General features: G+C 41.6%; 2 protein-coding genes across 3 annotated transcripts; both read left to right on the top strand.

Moving 5' to 3' along the window:
* The first annotated feature begins 1,837 nt into the window (after positions 1 to 1,837).
* On the top strand, positions 1,838 to 11,256 carry ddb2 (damage-specific DNA binding protein 2). Of its 2 annotated transcripts, none has more exons than XM_036149098.1 (11): positions 1,838 to 1,954; positions 2,050 to 2,190; positions 2,266 to 2,375; positions 4,538 to 4,729; positions 4,912 to 5,057; positions 6,678 to 6,777; positions 7,759 to 7,936; positions 9,157 to 9,302; positions 9,470 to 9,625; positions 9,712 to 9,757; positions 10,813 to 11,256. In XM_036149098.1, exons 1-11 carry the CDS (start codon positions 1,843 to 1,845, stop codon positions 11,061 to 11,063), a joined length of 1,578 nt encoding a protein of 525 aa, XP_036004991.1. In that variant the 5' UTR covers positions 1,838 to 1,842; the 3' UTR covers positions 11,064 to 11,256. The 2 variants fall into 2 exon arrangements, with proteins under 2 accessions (XP_036004991.1, XP_012720553.2); XM_012865099.3 differs by lacking the exon at positions 4,912 to 5,057 and adding an exon at positions 5,207 to 5,373 and having other exon boundaries at positions 10,813 to 11,255.
* A 2,303-nt stretch (positions 11,257 to 13,559) lies between these two features.
* Positions 13,560 to 19,444, top strand: kbtbd4 (kelch repeat and BTB (POZ) domain containing 4). Its single transcript, XM_012865162.3, has 5 exons — positions 13,560 to 13,662; positions 15,271 to 15,741; positions 15,835 to 15,976; positions 16,194 to 16,300; positions 17,861 to 19,444. The coding sequence occupies exons 2-5, from the start codon at positions 15,280 to 15,282 to the stop codon at positions 18,719 to 18,721; spliced, it is 1,572 nt and encodes a 523-aa protein (XP_012720616.2). The 5' UTR covers positions 13,560 to 13,662; positions 15,271 to 15,279; the 3' UTR covers positions 18,722 to 19,444.
* The last annotated feature ends 1,470 nt before the right edge of the window (positions 19,445 to 20,914 follow it).

Here is a 20,914-nt window from a genome sequence, read left to right as displayed (position 1 = left end):
GGAGGCAGGTGTGCATGATTGAAGCCTATAGCAAGGGGGATACATGCACACACAAAGGTGAAATGGATGAAGGCACAATAATTGTGATAAAAGATAACTTTGTAGGATTTATTTGTCACATAGTAAATGTTACAGTACACATGAAGAAACGTGATAAAATAAAAGAAATTGTAACAGCACCAGGGAGATTCTTGGACATGAAAGATATTCAAGCTTCATACCCTTCTAAGTACTTCTGAAATAACAGAAACATGCTCAAAACAAGGGTTAAAGTTTTTGTTAATGCTTCTACGCATTTTTTCAATGGAATGTCAGGAGTTATGGACAAGAACTAAGACGTCATGTTTATGAATTAAAAATAGTGCCAGATATAATATGTGTACAGGAGACTTGGTTCAAATCTCTTGGTTCAAACATTTTATTTCAAAGAATTGGAAATTTGGCAGGTGGGATCTAGATAAAAAAGGAAGACATTGATATAAAATACAAAAATCTGTATCACTAAGGAATTTTGGTGAGAAAAATAGATGAGACGAAGTAGCTATGGTCAGACTAAGGGTAGGAAACACTTATCTTAATGACATATTGTATATGATTGGGATGAAAGTCAACGGTAAATGTGAGGGATGTGAAGTAAAAGAAAATGTAGAACACATATTGTTAAACAGTGAAATGTACATAAATGAAGGAGACTGTGTGTAGTAGTACGAAAGGCAGGAAAAGAATGGGTCCTGGAAGGCATACTGGGAAATGAAGGGAACAACGAGAAAATCTGTACAATTATGAAAACATTATTAATTTATATGCATAACACAAAACTAATAAACAGAATTTAGTGGGTGGAAGCCATTGATGTTACACACCAATGTATAGTAGGTGGCGGTATGCACCTATAAGCCATTTACAACCTGCCATAATAATAAAGAAGAAGATAACATAACCCTAATGACAAACAATCCAGCTGATAAATAGCTCGGACCATGACTAAATACTGACTCATTCTTGTCATTTAAAATCGCAAAGACTTGTAAAATGTATGTTTTGAGTCATTGATAGATTATACAGAAGAATTAATTTGTAATATTTTAACAAACTGACAAGTGGGGTTGTGCATGTGTATTAAGCTAACTTTTACTCTGAACAGGCTAAAAACAATCTATGTGTCATTATTTCTTAGTGGTAAAGAGAGCCCAAATAGAGAGCATTACTGCTCGCTATTGTGCTCCACTTGATATTCATGCAAAAACTTGATCATTTTTTGGAATTATTTCAATTCCAACAGACACCGAAATGATAAGGAAAAAATAAAATAAAAAAGGAAAGGAGAAAGGTGCGGCAAAACGTAAAAAAAGGGAGAGAATGTGATAAAAATGGCTTAGAGGAAAAAGAGAGTACGAGATAACATCTTCAGGGTTTGCTTCACCTGCAGAAAGACAGATAGGAAGAACAACAAAACAAACACAAAAGTATCACAGGTACAAACAACCAACACCTGTGATAACATCTCTGAAAAATACACAGTATTATTTCATATAATTCAATTTAAAACTGCTTTATTAATCCCAAAGGGAAATTAAACACTAGTCTAACTAGTCAACGAGTTTAAATGAATGTTAAATAAATAGATTGTTTTGAGTGAATAACATCCTTTATTACTTGACTTGAATAACGCTCCACAATATTATTTTTTCTTCTTTTTGTAAGTCAAAGAGAAAAGGATTACCGCCACATATGAAATACAGCATGTCGTGACGTCACTTTGTAGTCTTAACCGGACACCAAACATGGCCTCCGGTAAAGTCGTTGTTTGACGAACAGCGCCCTCTGCTGTGCTCCGACTGTATGACGCAGAGGTTACAAAACACACGCGCCCAGCCGCCGGGAGGTCACGTGTTCTGCAGCGTTATGCAAACACAGAATTTTCCGATTTGTTACTTGCAGCTGGCCATCGCAGGTAAGCTGCAGGTAAGAGCGTCATCCACGTGGGCAGACTGACTGATGTAGAGTTAGTCAAACCATTCGTTTCGTGTCGTGTTGCTGATTTGTCACGCGGAGAGATGAAAGGCAAGTCCACCAAGTCACAGGCTGGCGGACCGAAAAGTAAAGTGAAGAAAAGAGCTGCGGAGGTCTCCGGTCTGTCGCCGGCTAAAAAACTGCGAGCCAAGATCGATGGAGAAACATCCAAAGGAGGTGCGGTGCGTTGTTTTGACGGCGTCCACGGTTGTTTTGGTTTAGGTTAGCTGAATGGATTTCTTCGTCTTGCAGGGGCTCCTTACAGTTCTGCGGGAGTCCAGAGGAAGCCTGGCCATGGCAGCATCCTGCACTATATATACAAGAGCACGCTGGGCCAGAGTCTGCACTCTCAGATGAGACAGGTAAACACAGCCGCTTTGTCCTGGATCAAGTAGTGCACTACATTGTGGTGAAATAAGGTCTAATTTCTGAGTGTTTTTGTAAAATCATAAAGTCCTTCCACTGGCTGCCTGTATCTCAGAGAATAGACTTTAAAATACTTCTGTCAGTCTATAAATCCCTGAATGGCTTAGCACCTAAATACATCAGACTTGTTATCAGTGCATCAACCCACCAGACAACTAATGTCTTCTGGCTCCAGCCTGCTCTGCATACCTAGAACCAGAACTAAACACGGAGAAGCAGCATTTAATAATAATAATAATCATAATCATAATCATAGTAATAATAATACATTTTATTTCAAGCGCCTTTCAAAACACTGAAGAACTCTGTACAGGTAAAAACAATAAGTGGTAAAAGCAACATCGTCATAAGTAAAAGAAACAACACAAACTACACACAGGAAAGTAACAGAAATATCATAATGACAAGATTTAGTTCCTATGCTCCACTTATCTGGAGCAAACTTCCAGAAAACTGTAAAAGTGGGGAAAGCCTAAGTTCCTTTAAATCAAGATTAAAAACACATTTGTTTAGGATTGACTTCGACTGTTCTAGTTAAGCTGTTTTACTGAAACATCATTAATTCAACTTTGTAGTCCAACTGTTTTTGATGCTTGCTTTCTTTTATTTTCTCCCATGTTCTATTTTGCTTTTGCATTTTATTCCTACTTGCTTTTATTCTGTTTTATTTTCCTATATTTTAATCACGTAAAGCACTTTGCATTGTATCTGTACTGAAATGTGCTACACAAATAAAATTGCCTTGCCTTGCCCAAAATGGACCAGGAAAAACAGAAAAATTGTAATTACGTTTTTACACATTTCCAAGTTTAACAGGACCGTTTCTGTTAGGATGAAAACTTTTTGTTGTATTGAATCGTCTGTCTCTGCATAATGTGGTTCAGAAAAGACAAGAATTGCATAAACTTACCAGCCTGCTTGATGAAAAACACCCTGCCAGCCAGTATCCTGCTGGACCTTCTTTTACCATCAGAACTGTCTTAATTCTTTGTAGCACAGATTCAATTGGAAATTGAATCAGAAATGTCGGTGCATGTATGCAACGCCAGCAGCTGCTGCGGATCTGCCGGCTGCACATCCGTGATGCAACTCTCCTGTTGAGCTGCATCCCAAAGATGCTCGATTGGGTTGGACTGTGGAAGCTGCTGAATTGCAGCCTCAGTGTCTCGTTCTTAGCACCCAGTGTTTTTTTTTTTTTTTTTTTTTTTTTGCTGCTGTATCCCATTTGCTTCAAAGTTCAAAGGGTTCTGGGTACTGAGAGGACATTCTCACAACGCCGTTCGTACTGACTGAAACTGGAGCTGCTGTTTCCTTTCTATCGTTCCAAACCGGTCTGCCAATGCTCTGCCGACCTCTGACATCAGCGAGGCATTTTAGTCCTCGCAGCTGCTGTCCACTGAATATTTCCATTCTCTTTTGATCAAAGACATGATCGTGCGTAAAAAAAAATCCCAGGAGGTGTGCAGGTATGACATGTTAAATCCGGCTCATCTGGGAACAAAAAAAAAAAAAACGCGTGAAAGTGACTTAAATATGTTGCATTCTGATGCTCGGCTTGAACGTCAGTAAGTCGTCTTCGCCACGTCTATAGATGCCTAAATGCGGTAAGCTGCTAGCATGCAATTGGCTAAATCGCATGCTAGCAGTTTTACAAGCAATTTTACAAAAAAAAAAAAAAAAAAAAAACACTGGGGAGTGTACATTGTCCAAAGCATAGTTGAGTGGTTCAACACATAAAAGACTAAAATTAGGAAGTTTTGCTTCAGTAACTCTTTATTAATCCCAAAGGGAAATAAAATGTTGTATTTCATAATCTATTCCAAAAAAAGGTAAAAAACAAAGCAACTGGACTTGTTTTCCGTAGTTGAAGACGTTTCGTTTCAACTACGGAAAACAAGTCCAGTTGCTTTGTTTTTTACCTTTTTTTGGAATGACCATGACCTGGATGACTAAGAATCTTCACCAGCATATTTCATAATCTAGTTTTTTTTAAGGAGTTGTAGACTCAGAAAGTGCAGCGTGTGATAAAGCATAATGAATGTCTTATTCCACTGGAAGTTTAGTTAAAAAAAAAAAACTTTCTCTTTGTCTCTTCCAGTGTCTCCAGGGGCCCTTTGTCCGATCTCTGTCGTCGTATCATTTTCACGGCGCCAGCAGTCCCTTTGACCGCAGGATCACCTGTTTGGAGTGGCACCCCACTCAACCCACCACTGTGGCGGCAGCCTCTAAAGGCGGCGACATTTTCCTCTGGGACTTTGAGAAGTCTGAAAAGAAAACCTTCCTTCCAGGGGTGAGTTGGTGGGTCCGATCCGGTTTTATCTCTGTAACGAGCAGTACAAGGGGTGCTGCTCGACCTTTATAACGACCGGCCATCTTTTCGCGGCTAAAGAAAAGTCCCATTTTGAGGTTGGCTTGTAGAAGTGTGCACCCTAGATGTGCCTTTCCACCATGTTTTGTTGATTCTCTGCTCAGATGGGGCCTGGAGACTCAGTTACAGACATGAAGTTTAACCCGTTAAACCCCACTCAGCTGTTCACCTCGTCTATGGGAGGTTCCACAGCTCTCCGGGATTTCAGTGGGACAACCCTAAAAGTGTTTGCCAACACAGACACCCTGAAGTAAGACTAAGAGCCCGTCTTTCTCCATCGGGGTTGGAAGCTCGCTCAGTCTCGCCTCAGTCTTCTTATCAGCCGGCCCCAACCGATCCAGGCCCGTGCATTGCAGCGCGATGCGCTAACTGCGTGTACGTTTGTATCTGTGTGTGCAGAAAGGAGCGGGAGACTTTATTGGAGGGATGAAGTTTTGCCCCACAGACTTCTCCAGCGTTTATGTCGCCTCTGGCGAGGGGACACTGACCCTGCAGAGCTTTGAGGGCCACCCTCCCACCCTGCTGTCCAGAACCCAAGACTGCGGGCACGATCACCACAACGTTTGGTGAGAAAGCTGGAAAGAAGACTGATGCGTGATGTGACAAAAAAAAAAAAAAACGACAACATTTGCAGTTATAGTGCCATACAAAAGTATTTCTAGGCATTGAACTGTTTCCCTTTTTTCATATTACAACTACAAACCTCTGTATTTTTGAAGGGGAGTTTATGTGATTAACTAGTTGTGTCCAACCTTTTTTAATTAAAAGTGCAAAAAATGTAATTGTTTTATAATTTTATATATATATATATATATATATATATATATATATATATATATATATATATATATATGCTCATTCCTTTTACTCTGATACCCATAAATAAAACCCCATGCTACCAATAACCTTCAGAAGTCACCTGTTTAATACATGTCGTGTATTTTCATGTCGGTATGAATCCAGCTGTTTTGTGAAGGCCTTCAGAAGGTTGTTAGAGAACTTTTGAAAACAAACAACACCATGAAGACCAAAGAACATCGCCGACAGGTCAGGTAGAGGCTTAAAAAAACACAATATCCCAAATTTTGAGTATCAGGCACGAGGAGTTAATCATCTGAAAATAGAGTGTGGACACCACTGCACACCCACCAGGACCTGTCCGTCCACCTAATTTGGCATGCCGGGCAAGGAGAGCATTAATTTGAAGCAACGAAAAGGTTCCAGATGAACCTGGGAAGCGGCTGGAGAGATCCAGAGGTCTCCATCCAGTCTGGCTGAGTTTGAGCTATTGTGCACAGAAGAATGAGTAAAAATGTTTTTCTCTATATGTACAGAGCGTTTGGAGGCATAACACCAAGTGGCTTGTGGCTGTAATCACCCTAAATGTGCTTCTTAAAGGATCGCCTCTAAAAGAGCAGAATATCAACGCCTCACGTTGTAGATGTCTTGTTGGACAACAAATCTAATTTTCACGCTACCTTTCGTTTGTCTTGTAGATCTCAATAAGATGCATTGAGGTTTGTGGTTGGCAATGTCACTAAAAGGGAAAATCAGTGTTTTTGTAAGGCGCTGTGCTTGCATTGCATTTTGTGCTCCATGTTTTTGTGTAAAATCTTATGTTTTTTTGTGTGTGCTTGGTAGTCTCTGAAACCCAGATCAAATTATTATTTTTTTAATTGTTTTGTGTAATTGTAAGTTTGATTAGCATAAAGGTGTGTGTGTGTGTGGGGGGGGGTGAATGTCACCTAAAGGAGTAGAGTTTTTGAATTTTGTAGCTGGAAGTGTGTTTTATGATTATTTATTACAAATGTCAAATGTTCTTTGGTGATTATTGCTTATATCCTCTAAATGGACATTGTTTTTGTTGCAGCTTTTGGTATTGTTGCGTCGACGTCTCTGTGAGTCGACAGATGCTTGTGACGGGGGACAACGTGGGAGAGCTCACTCTGCTGGGACTGGACGGGCAAAAGGTGCACCACTCAGGAGCAAAAATATCTACTTTAAACCGTTTTACGTCTCAACTTCTAAAAAAATTATATTTTTATTTTTAAATGCTCTCAATGAATTTGAGTTGGAGACTGAGGTGGAGTTAGCAGAGACTTAATTGAATTGAATTGAATTCAATGTTCCTTCTTTCTTCTCAGAAAGAAGGAACAAATCTGGGGAAATCAAAGTTAATGTTACTTCCAGTCAAAAGAAACACAATTGTTTTTTTTTTTTGTTATTTTTTTTTTTTTAAAAGGGCTTTAGACCTAAATCTAGCAGGGGAGTGAATAATGTTGGTCTTACCTGTAGGGTTCGCAAAAAGTCTGCCTCCTGAAGAATCATTGCAAGGACTTCTTTACTAACATTTACTGACTTTGATGAGCAGAAAAGCAGATAGCATGGAATAAATTGGTAAGTTATTTGAGAATAAGTGACCGCTGAACAGAGGCTTAAATGTCTAGTAGTATACGTCTAAAAGGATTGAAAACAATTCCTATAGGTACAGTCATATTTAATACATTTCAATGTTTTTGAAAAGTTAATTTATTTCAGATCACTAAGGGAAACACATTATACAGATGAACACAGATTAATGATGTTTTAATGCTTTTATTTCTGTTAATTGTGATCCCCCCCCGTACCTCCGGCTAATAAAAACACAACAATAAAGATTAGAATATTGGATCAGACCAACGAAGAGCAAATATTTTCATGCAGAAATGGGGGCCTTGTGAAAACAACGTTTAATACCTGCTTAAATTGTGCTTTTTGTCTGACAAACAAGCCTCTCAGAAATGTTGATTTTAAATTGACTGATGTAACTATAGCTTGTACTTATCTCTCACAGTGGGAGACATGTTTGAGGTTTTTTGTTTCCTCTGGAAGCTACTGTAAATGGCTGTCTTTAGAATATAAAGAGAACGGGCATTCACGTTTTTGCTGCCCTTGATCTGTTTAATTATTAGATCTTCAGCCATAAGTTGCACAAAGCCAAAGTGACGCATGCAGAGTTTAACACCCGATGCGACTGGTTGCTGGCGACGGCCTCTGTTGATCACACGGTGAAGCTCTGGGACCTGAGGAACGTCAAGGACAAGAAGAGCTTCCTCCACGAAATGCCTCACGACAGAGCTGTCAACTCAGGTTGGGATTCTCTTCCTTTGGTAAACCCTTTGTTATTCTTTTTACGCGTGGCTGTTCAACATCGCAGCGGTAAAACATCCTTGATGTCAGATATCTGAGGAGAAATTATCTCTTGAGCGGGAAAGTCTTACAAGAACAAACCTAAACGTAAAAAAGTAAAGCACAGGGAAGACGACTCAGACAGTTGAGCAGCATTTGATGCATTAAGAGGTTTTATTCTACCAACAAGCAGATGACAGCAAAATAAAAAAAGCTGAGTTTAAATTTTTCAGACTGATGTAGACATTTTTAATTGCAAGAAAAACTTTGCCTAGGTAATTAAGCAGGTCTACTACTTTTTTATATTCAAACATATTAAGGAAAATCGAACCAACAAAGTTATAGTTCTGCTTTTTATCTATTAACTTTGGCCGGCTGAGCAAAACCTTCCCCAACACGTGTGTGTTTGAACGATTTGGACGTCACTTTACGTGTGCTGACACCGAGAGGCTCTCTCCTACATCCGTAGTGTTGCTGTTTACATTGTTACTAATTGGGACAAAGATCCCCGCCACAGACAGCAGCGCAGCCTAAAATACAAAAAGAAATGATGAACTGGGACCCATAAAGTCATTTTAAAATTCTGCCTCTCATTTCTCTGGCATTTATTTCTGGCTTTTTATGTTGTAATGCTTTTGGGTAATCCCAGCTGACCAGAAACAGGAAAAAAAAGCTGTTTTTAACAATAAAGAGGATGAGAAGAATAATCCAATCTTTTCTGCATTAAGCAGCCCTGACCTGATATAAGAGATGAGAGTAGACAGTTGAAATATGTGGGAGTTAGGACTTTATCAGGTGAATAAAAACCTAAAACACTGCAAAAACGGAACAAAAATGAGTAATATTTTCTTAAAATGAGAGTATTTGTCCTTGATTTGAGCAGGTTAATAAGATGATCTGCCAATGGAATAAGACTTTTGCCCTTAAAATAGGAACAATTCATCTCAATCATCTTATTTCAAGTGCAGGATGTCTAATTATCTTATTTTAGGGGTCAAAATACTCATTGCATTGGCAGATAATATTATTTACCTGCTCAAATCTAGGACAAAAACACAAATTTTAGGAACATTTTACTTATTTTTAGATCCGTTTGTATGTCAGCTATCTCTTTACTCCTGTTGTCCTCGAAGTAAAGAGAATCAATCACTCCTGATAACCTATTTAATGGGTCTCTGCAGCCTATTTCAACCCTCTGGACTGCTCCAAGCTGCTCACCACAGATCAGCACGACCAGATCCGCGTGTACGCGTCCTCTGACTGGTCCAAGCCTCAGCACATCATCCAGCACCCGCACAGGCAGTTTCAGCACCTCACCCCCATCAAGGTGGGTTGCCTCTCTTCAGGTTTATTTTAATGGGAGTAAAAGCAGAACGCGGTCGCATCCTTCTTTATGACCATCTGATCAAATCTCATCTGGTTTTATGACTAAAAATCAAATTTTCAGCACCATGGTTGTAGATAGATAAGAGTCCTGATGCGATTGTTCTGTAGGCCACATGGCATCCCCTGTACGACCTGATTGTGGCGGGGCGCTACCCCGATGACCGCATCTGCACCGGAGATCGGAGGACCATTGACATCTTCGACTCCAACAGCGGGGAGCTGGTGTTTCAGATGTACGATTCCATCGCCACAGGGATCAAATCGGTAAATAACACTTTTATTTAAACGCAAGCAAGTCGAAATGTGATCCAACGCTGCACTAAATAAAGCGAGGGACTCTGTTTTTACAGATCAACAAGTTCAGCCCCATGGGCGACGTCATCGGATCTGGAATGGGTGAGTATTTTTATTCTGTTTACAGCATGCTGTTCGTAGGTACATGAACCCGATCAGCTGGAAAGTCTCGTGAAAGTTTTTTATGTTATTTTAACATTTTGTGACGTTGCAGCTAAAAAAAAGAAATTAGTGTGTTTTTTGGGATGTTTTATGTGGTGCATTAACACAAAACAGTAGTGAATGAAAACAATGCATGGTTTGGGGGGGGGGGGGTATGTCTCCATCTGCCTCGCACATGTAGAAATGTAATTTTTTTGCTTATTTTTATTTTCAAAATTAGATGTGTATTTTGTAGTTGGGTCTGAACTTTGACTAGGCCATTCTAACACATGAATTGGATTTAATCTAAACGACTCCATAGTAGCTCTTTCTGTCTCTTTCCGGCGGTTGTCCTGCTGCAAGATGAGCCTCCGCCCCAGTCTGGAGTCTTTAGCAGCCTCTAACGGGGTTTCTAACAGGTTTTTCCATTTATTTAGTGCCATCCATCCAGGGTCTGTTTCCCTGTCCCTGTTAGAGAAAAGTATCCCCACAGCATGATGCTGCCATCACCACTGGTTTGTTCAGAGCGATGTGAAGTATTAGGTAGCATGCAGGCCAATGTGCTTATTTGCTGCCTGCTACGTGGCCTGAACAGAACCTCTAATGGTTTTCTTTCTGCCACCCCTCACGAAGGCCAGATTCATGGAGCGCATGACTATTATAGTCTGTCGATAGGTTTCCTCACCGGAACCGTGGATCTCTGCCTTTCCTCCAGAGTTACAGTAGGCCCTTTAGTTCTTCTCAGATTAATACTCTCTTTAGGGGACTTCTGGAGGCAGTTGGTGGTACTAGATTTTATTTGAGGGTGTGAGAGTAGAGGGGGATGAGACCAGCCATACAGATTTATATTGGTTAAAAACATGCATCATCTTCATCCGCTTCACAGCTACTGTATGTTCCACCTTGTTTTTATACCACATGGAATCCCAGTAAATACGATGAAGCTATCTGAAATAGGTTAAGGGGCGTAAATACTGTATCCAACAGTAAAACTTACGCTTTATGATTGCTCTCAGGCGTAACACTACTGATCTGGGACCACGACTCGTCGTTGGTCAGCGGCCGACACAAACCGCTGGAGGAGACGTCACCGTCGGCGGACGGGCTGAGGGGTCAGCGGAGGAGCCAGCAGCGCGCCGCCAGAGACCGGAGGGGTCCCACTGGGGATGCAAAGCTGAAGAAAAAGCTGGCTTCTCTGGAAGAAGCTGAGACCAAAACCAAAACCGGGTGCACCAAACTTAAACGAGCTCAGTCGAGGAAGAAGTAAATGGTCAGAAACTAAAAGACGAGAAGCTTGTTTTGTACATTTCTTTGTTACTGTTCGTGCTTCTAAGATCAGGGATGTTTATAAATGTTCTTGAGCCTTTTATATGTATCTTTCCGCTGTGCACATTTTCCCAGCAATTTTTCTACTGTACAAACATTAAATATATTCATTTGTACGTTGTTGACTATTCCTTTGGAAAATTTTTGAATTTCTAATTTTTAAGATCCAAGCCTGAAAAATAAATGCACACACACCTTTTTATGGTTTCTTTTTTTTTTAACTGTAGTCAAAGAGAAAACCTCCCCGTAATTTGTAGGTGGTGACGTTTGCCAGCTGGAGGAGCACTCCACCCCAGGCCTCTCGCTCCTCTCTGCTCCTCTGGACTCTGGCCTGCAGAGCAGAGTACACCATGCTCAGAACCAGGTTCTCAAACTGATCCCGAGTCAGGGGCGTCTTCTCCATGTTCTGTGCCATGAGCTCCATTGAGCTTAGACTTTTCGGAATGCCGTCATTGATCCGAGACAGGAATTCCTGCCCTTTCCTCATCGATGCCAGCTCCTCGTCCAGCAGGATAACGTTGTCATCCTGGTTTATCTCCAACCCAAACAGCAAAAACTGCATGCAGAATATGAAAGTAAAAATATACTTTGTCCTTGGAGGGTAAACACTGCAGGTGTCTGGAAGTGTGCTGGAGTCGGAAATGAAGGTACCTCAAACATCAGGTTTGCATCAGAGAGAGATGAGGCATCTGCCACAGGATTTTGACTCGAGCCTCCTGCCACATCTGAAGAAGAAAAAGTTGAATTGTTGTACCTCTTAAATTACTCCCTGCCAAAAACAGACGATCTGCAGCTATAACCAACATTGCTTCAGTGTCACACTGGATGACACATGGACTACCTGCATGTAGCAACATAGAAACTAACAAAACGTCTATTTCTACTCACCACGCAGCACTTGATCAAGCCAAAGCCATAGAATGATTGAGAGCCAGAGTTTTAGTTGTGTGTTCATGCTTCTCTAGATCAGAACAAAAAGAGGAAAAGCAACATCGGCCCTACCCCTGCACTCGTGGAAAGAATAAAACGTCCGCCGAATACCTCTCATTTTTCCAGCTTGGAAAAAAGGCTGCAGAAGCCAGATGGCTCATCTGCAGGAGTTTATATTGCAGAATCTTTTTTTTTTTTCTAATCTGAACTTTTTGCTTTGCAAAACTCCAACAGGCAACTACGTTTCCTTCAAATGCACCACGCAGTAAACAAAATACATTACAAAGACAAAATACATTGTTTTGAAGCACAACTCTATATTTATTTTATTCCTTCACTTGTAAGGCACGCTTTTAAAGATTTTAAACTAAAGCAAAATGGGAAAGGTTTCAGCAACTGAACTGCTTTGTTTGAATACCAGTGACAGCTCTGCAAGGAAACTCTGAATTATTTCTTTATGTCCCATTCTTAGTTTGCACACAAAATAAATAAATAATGCATTGCATAGAAACTTGATTGAAGGAGGACAATCCAGAGCTTTAAGTTTCAATTTTGTGATCAAAAGTTTTTTGAAAATATAAATGGGAAGGGATAATCTGAATGAGAGAGTTTAGATTGTACTGCAGGGCAGTTGTGTAGTATTTACCACTACAAAATGACTCACCTCCACTCCTTTATCATGCTATTTGTAAGCTAATGCTCCCTGTCAAGCCTTTACAAAACAGATGTTTACATAATGTTATTCAGTTTACTCAGTAGCAGACTTCTAAAGGCAATGCACTGGTTTTATTGGAGGGTATCAAGAAATACAAAACATGCCGCATTTTTCAGATTTTTAGTTGTAAAAATAAATAAATAATTAAAAGTATTCATAGTTTTCCTTCGACTTCACAATAACATGCTACTTTGTGTTAGTATATTGCACATAATCACCATGAAAAATATATTCAAGTTTGTAGTTGTTAGTAGAAATAATACCAAAAACTTCAAGGGGTGTGTATATACTTTAAGGTGCTGTAATCTTCTATAATTATTTAAGTATGTTTTCCTATCTTAAGATCTTATTTTCTTATATTACAGGAAATGTGAAATGATTAAATTGACACTAAAATAACTGCGTGATTATTAACATTTATTACTTGTGTTTTTCTTCTGTGTGTTTTTACATTTTTGTCGGTCTCATCTAAGGATGCTCATGTTTAATTTACGTTTCTGTATTACATGTCAATTCTGAGTCACTGTCTCACAAAAACGTCATTATTGTTACATAAGGACAATAAGGAGACTGTGGAATTTTGATTTTAACAATACATTCCACTTTTAGTTTATGATCTACTCTCATAATTGCTGAAATGTTTGTTTAATACCTTTCTGACACATTAGTATAATAAAATTATTTATTGTGTTACGTTCTTTGCATTCTTTGTGAGCTTCTATCCAAAGAGCTTCAAAGTGGCTGCGTTCGTGTGCGTAATGCTACTGCAGTAACACAGCTCCGCCACACGGGGGCAGTAAGCGTTTGGTCTCTTTCATTTTTATCCAACTAAAACACTATTTACTTCCGATGAACGGTCCAGCTCCCTCCGAATGCTGCAGCAGTGCAAATAAAGGTAGTGTACGGGCATGGTTGTCACATTTAGGCGACATTTGTTTAGTTCTAGGTTTCCCTCAAAATATTTTGTGAAACTCTTTAGCAGGAGAACAAGCTGGCGGCGTTGGGCTGTGGGCGACAATGGCAGATAAACACAACAACACAGCTAGCAATAGCCTTACCTTATTTAAAGCATCTTTATTTATTTATTTAATTAAAGAAAGCGTGTGCAGTCACTGTTTTTCTTGTTGTCAGGTTCCCCCGCTGCCATGTCAAAGGCAAACATGTGTGAAATGCACGATTTCATGGATCTCATTCAACCCATGGCTAAATAGATCATAAAAGAACGAGTTTTGCATTTCAGACATGCTGGTGATCATAAAAGCATATTTTCAAACCTGTTTCATCAACTGTTTGTTTAATGGAAATCTCTTGATTAGCTTTGGTACGAAGGAAGGTTGTGGCTTTCTAAGTGCTGGGTAGCAGCTCAGTGTCCTCAACCTGAGAATAAACAGTAAAAGCTGAACGTTTAGATCAGCTAAGATACTTTCTGCTCTGTTAAAAGATCACAGTACACACACACACACACACACACATATATATATATATATATATATATATATATATATATATATATATATATATATATATATGTGTGTGTGTGTCACAGACATCAAATTGTCACACTGCTGACATCGCTTTTCTGCTTCAATTAAATAACCCACAATCCTGTGCAAAAATGGTAGTCTGTTAATTTGAGGGGAGGAAAACTTTGGATTCAGTGACACGTAAGTGGAGAGAAAAACACATCATGTACAAGCTTTGCTACTCAGCGGTGTCTGTACCCCTCAGCAGCACAACAAATATGTGCAGCCACCTAAAGTCTAAACCCAGGGCGATCTGTTAGCACTCAATACAGAAGGTGACTGGTTTTATTAAATATATTTCTGCCTAAAGTTAGATATAGCTGTTTGGTCAAAATAATCTGGTCTTAGTCGTTATTAGTCTTGAAAATGAATAAATTTGATATTTTATGTATTTTTTTTTAAATTTAGGCTATGTTGTTATATTTTAAGATATGTTGTAGGTTATTTTAAGTTTTTGATTTATTTGGATATATACTTATAGGTAGACCTTTTAACAGGAAGAGAGAACAAGTAGCTGTCAGGGAAAATGTCCTGTTTAAGCACCTCACTTCTTTCAAGATTTTTGTGATTTTTATACAATAATAGTAATAAGAATAAAGTTCTATACCATAGGTTTGAACTAATCCTGGTTTCAAGGCCTCATCGTGGATCATCGTGATTTTTTTTCCATAGTACAGCTGGTCAACATGAAATGAAACCCGGAGAAGAAAACCTTTGTTGTCCCTATTTCTGACTGTTTTGGGTTAGGATCTATTGATAAGCCATCTGTTTACTGTTTGCCTGCCACTGATAAACTTAGTATTCTGCCCTTATCTGCTCGGTTATGCTAAACTTTGATGTTTACAGCTGATATAAAGCCACCCAGTTATGAGAACTAAATATTGTTTCATCTCGTCTAGATGTCATCTAAAGAATAATCCACTGATCTGGAATATGGGTGTAAACATTTTTTTTTTTGTTTTTTTTTGTTAACCTGACAGGCGGCAAAGATGGAGTCCAGTGAGGAGGGCGGCGTCAGTGTCGGCGGCTCCGTGGGGGAGGAGAACTACTTCCTCGGCTACACCTTCACCGACCGCTCCCATTCCAGCCGCGTGGTGAAGAGCATCATGGACCTGTGCCTGGAGGACGGCCTGTTCGCCGACGTCACCATCACCGTGGACGACAGGCAGTTTCACCTGCACCGCCTGGTCCTGTCGGCGCAGAGCAGCTTCTTCCGCTCCATGTTCACCTCCAACCTCAAAGAGTCCCACAACCGCTCCATCGAGCTGAAGGACGTGAGCGCCTCCGTCTTCCAGCTGCTGGTGGACTACATCTACCACGGCACCATCAAGCTGCGGGTGGAGGAGCTGCAGGACACCTACGAGATGGCGGACATGTACCAGCTCACGGCTCTGTTCGAGGAGTGCTCCCGCTTCCTCTCGCGGACGGTGGAGGTCAAGAACTGCTTACAGGTGATTCGCTGTTTTTTTGCGACGGTGTAGCGCGGCCATTTGTTTAAGAACATTTATGTTTAGACTCGTTGTGGTTTTTATATTTTTTTCTAGGTGATGTGGCTTGCGGACAGACACAGTGACCAGGAGCTGTACACCGCAGCCAAGCAGTGTGCTAAAATCCACCTGGCTCAGCTCCATCAGGCCGAAGAATATCTCAATCTGCCGCTCTGTCTGCTGCTGGACATCATTAAGGGTACTGCACACGATTGGCCTGTCAAGAAATACTTTATATATCTAACATTTTTTTTTAGGTGTCCGTTTTCTCTCTGTTTAAAAGCGTTGCAGGAATGCTCAAGGTCCAAATTGATGTAATTCTATCCGCATTTTCCAGTTTTAACAAATAAAAAAATCACACGCGTTAAAACTCGCTTTAGCAGCGTTGTTGAAAAGGCTTTGTGTCTTCTGCTCAGATGGAGTTCCCAGCTCCCAGAACCCGACCATGGCCATCGAGTCGTGGATAAACCACAACAAGGTTGAGAGGGAGGAGTTCTCCTGCCTCCTCCAGGAGAATCTGAAGGTACAGTTGAGCCGCCTATCAGGCTTTTTATTGGCCCCTCCGGATTTTTTTAAATCTTTTTTATTCAGGTCTTGCTTGCCAGTTACAGTTGTCTTTTCAATCAATGTTTTTGTTTTAAATAGTAACATTTAAATGTGCCATACATTGATCTAGAAGGGAAGAGAGGGGCCAACAGGTTCCGTCAAGCGCCTAATAGATATGAACACAACAAAAACTTAAAGGAATTACAAACGGATTCCTGTTTATACATCATGGCTTTTTGTCCAAAACCATTTTCTGATTCTGGATAAAGTCAAAACAAAGTCAAATCGAACACAGGCCTGAAAAAGTGGGAATTTTCAGCGCTGATCCATTTGGACAGGGAAGGATTTAGTTGTTTTTTTCTCTCTGTTGATCATAGGGGTGGACAATAATTCAATATCAATATGTATCGCGATATAATTTTATTCAATAAAGGTAATATGACATTTCCAAAATTTCAATATACATTGCAGTCTGTGATTACAGCATTTGTCACTGATGTTGTGGGTTTTATGAAATTTTATGTGTTTCGTTTCTTAAAGCAGAATTTTCTAAAATGTTAGATTGGAGGAGTTTTATGAACACGGTAAAATAGTTGTCATAAGTTTGTACTGGCATCTGTTGTGGCCGTTCCTTTCAGTCTTTCTGACGCTTTTATTCTGTTTATATCGATATTGTAATTATATCATCTCAGACCCCACTCATATTCAGTATCAGTTTCTTCAGGTCCACGTCTTAGAGTCCCTGCCTGTAGACTGAACCGCTATAAGAACTCATTTGTTCTGCTTTTCATTAAAGCAATAAACAGCATCGAACAGTAAATTGTGGAATAGGCAATGGTATGCAAAATTTTAAACTAAACAGACATGCTTGTTTTATGTATTCGTTTTTCTTATAACAGATTCTAGAAGGGTCTTTATACAATTTATTTATTTTTTATTGTGAATGTATTATAACGTGCTTCTTTTATGTATTCATTGTTCTTATAATAGAATTTCTATAGTAGTGTTTTTATGTGCGAATGCAGTGTGACACATAGTTTGGACTATGTAGCAGCCAGAGTCTGTACCCAAGACAAATTTCCTTTGGGACAATAAAGTTCATCATCATCATCATCATCATCATCATCATCATCATCATCGTACAGTATCGACTGAAATGAAGAAATATATGGTGGTGTAAGTTTGGCCATGTCGTCCAGCCCTAGTTGATTGCTGATTAGAGCTGATCAGGGGAAGATCGCTGGTCGATCAATTGGTCACTAGTCAGGTTCTCTATAAAAGTTGTTCTATTTTTCAGTGCATGGATTGTTAATTAACAATCTACAATCTACAATCTGTAAGATTTGCACTGGCAACATGGACAAAAAAACCCCAAATCATGTTATCATAAAGGATATAGTAAATCCATATCCAAATGGATTATGGATGGATACACCTCACAGTGTGAGTTTTTTTTTATTTCTTATTTCTGCTGAATCGTTTACAGTCATTTTAATAACAAAGGGCTTATTTCTGCCTCTTTCTGGGCCCTTTCCAGGAAATCGGGGAGAACGTCCACATTTACCTGATCGGTAAGGAGGAGACCAGAACCCACTCCCTCGCCGTGTCGCTGCACTGCGACGAGGACGACGCCATCAGCGTGAGCGGCCAGAACAGCCTGTGCCATCAGATCACCGCCGCCTGCAAACACGGCGGCGACCTGTACGTGGTGGGGGGCTCCATCCCCCGCCGCATGTGGAAGTGCAACATGCACACCATGGACTGGGAGCGCTGCGCGCCGTTGCCCAGGGACCGCCTCAACCACACCATGGTCTCCGTGGCCTCGGAGGACGCCATCTACTCGCTGGGAGGCAAGACGCTGCAGGACACGCTGTCGAACGCCATCATTTACTACACGGTGAAGGACAACATGTGGACAGAGACCAGCCAGCTGGACACCGCCGTGTCCGCGGCGGCCGGCGTCAACCTGGGAGGAACCATATACCTGCTCGGCGGGGAGGAGAACGACATGGACTTCTTCACGAAGCCGTCGCGCCTCATCCAGTGCTTGGACACGTCCTCCCAGAAGTGCCAGATCAAGCCCTACATGCTGCCGTTCGCCGGCTGCATGCACGCCGCCGTCCACATGGACGTGATCTTCATCGTGGGCGAGGGGGACTCGCTGGTGTGCTACAACCCCCTGCTGGAGAGCTTCACGCGGCTGCGCTTCCCCGAGGTGTGGAGCTGCGTCCCGTCGCTGTGGAAGGTGGCCAGCTGCAACGGCTGCATCTACGTCTTCAGGGACAAGTGCAAGAAGGGCGACGCCAACACGCTGAAGTTCAACCCCGCCACGTCCGTGGTCTCCGTCATCAGAGGCATCAAGATCCTCCTGACCAACTGGCAGTTCGTGCTGGCCTAAGCGGACGCCGTTGCGGTGCGACTCACGGGCTGGAACCGCGCGTTATTGTACGGGCGATTATTGGCCTTTACGGCTTGCCATAGCTGGGAGCGTTTCCAGACGGCCGCCGCAGACATTCCAGCGTAGCGAGAAAGCAAAGCCGTCAGCCGCTTCTGTGCAGTGTGTTGTCGTGGATCTTATCCCGGGGTGTGAGTTAGTGGTGACATCGTGACCGGGGGGGGGGGCAAACAACCCCATTGCTTCCCGCGCGCCGCTCGTATATCAACACGCATGAACTGCTTCTGTAAAAACGTCTCGCTGCATTCGTGGTCATCATGTCCGGTCAAACTGGATCCCATCTTTGAGTCTTATGCCTGCAAATGTAAAGTCAGCAAATGTTTTGTAACTTTTTATGTACACAGTGCTGGTCCAAGTTGATTTGTTCTGATAAACGGGACGACAGGTAGAAGCGTAAAGTCACCTCTTGTTTTAATCTGGACCTCCAACCCTCAGAATCTCCAAAGTAACGGCGGATGTAGTTAAAATCCGTCAGAAAAAACGTTTTAAGACGACGACAGTGCCTTTTTAAAAGCGATTGATCCTTGTTGAACTGTAAACTTCAGTGTAATGTATTGAGATGATATGCGACAGACCAACATGTGGACAAGTGGGTTGTTAATTTATTTTCAACATATTTACGCAAAAAAAGTTAACCGATTAAAAGCAGGGCGTGCCTCCCTAAAACGTTCCCATGTGCGGTTTGTCGGAGGGAGACGGGTGTGTGGCGCACGGACATCCAGAGGTGGATGTAAAACTTAAACCACCTGAGCTACGTATGCCCTGGGTTTTTTGCCTTTAAGGTTGTCTGCAGTCTGCGGGAACATCTTCATCGTAGAGCTAAAAATAAACCTCATGTAAAATATCAACTTGTTGGATGCTTTGCGTGAGCTGCTTAAATTTGGTCTTAGCTAGCTGCTCCAACTCTGAGCTCTCAGTGAAAAGATGGATCGCTTCAGTTTGTAGAAGGAGGAAGAAATCTTCGTCATTGGGATTGTGCATTCCAACGAAACGTGTCTTCTACATTGAACCCAGTGGTAGAGTGAAAGCTTTTCCTGTCCTGTCTGGGAGATAAACATGTATCTCTTAAGACTTGAAGGATGAGATAAGTAAGTCTATGTTTGGTTTGATTCGTTGATTGAACTCGACCCGAGCCCCGGCAGCCCGGTTCCTCTTTACAGCTGAGGTGCCGCTTTGAAAATCAGTCCAGGGGCCAAAAATGGCCCCACGCTACAGCGAAGGATCAGTCTGGAGCCTTTGAGTCCAGATTTAGAGCTCCTCGCAGCAGAGTTCACAGCAGAAAGGCTTCAAATGTCTGGTTCACATGGAGAAACCCTCCAGAAGGTTTTCTCGGCACAGCAGGAGGTGAAGCTGAGGAGCATTTTAATCGGCTTTTGCTTATCTTTTCTGACTTTTCTCCACAGGACATTTAGTTCCCATGATTCATCAAGTCAATCCTGCCTCAGAGATTAGATTGGCCAGGAGTTTGTACCTCCATCAACTAACAATAGACCCCTTGCAACCACGTGACTCCGTTACCCAGAACCCCTTGCGTGGCGGCCATATTGGTTGGCACGCCATTTGACGAAATGACGAGCTCTCCAGGTATTTTTCTTCTTTAGATAACGTATCACAAGATCGTTTTAAGAGTAAGTTGATGGTTGATGGTATCAGATTGCCAGATCCACACAGCAAAAGCCTGAAGGGACGGAGCGAGTCTGTGAAATGCTGGCCAATGGTTTCATACCGCGACACAGCTGCTTTATAAACACGCAGGCCAGTACGGACAAGAGAGCACGAAAGCCCCTGAAACCACTGGACGGCTGCAATTATTTTATATCAGGAAAAAGGCTCCAGCAACGCCCGCGACGCAATGAGGGATTAAGCGGGTCAGAAAATGGATGGATGGATGTTCAGACATGTTTGTGTAACAGCACAAAGCAGAGAGGAAGACCCGCCCGGTAGGTTAAAAAAACATCACTCACTACGGATTATTTAGGTGTTTTTGTCTTGTTAAAATGGGTGGGGGTGTCGGCGACATTGCAGCGTAAACACAGACGTACTAGCGCCCGTGAACGGGCGGAGGGGAGGTGGTGATCGTTACACGGGCCGGAGAGCCGCCGCTGTCTGGAGCAGCAGGAAGCGGGTGCTGCTCCA

This window comes from Fundulus heteroclitus, chromosome 2 (assembly GCF_011125445.2).
Source record: "Fundulus heteroclitus isolate FHET01 chromosome 2, MU-UCD_Fhet_4.1, whole genome shotgun sequence".
Lineage (NCBI taxonomy): Eukaryota > Metazoa > Chordata > Actinopteri > Cyprinodontiformes > Fundulidae > Fundulus > Fundulus heteroclitus.
The sequence above is the reverse complement of the archived record's forward strand: the minus strand, read 5'-3'. Positions and strand labels throughout refer to the sequence as shown.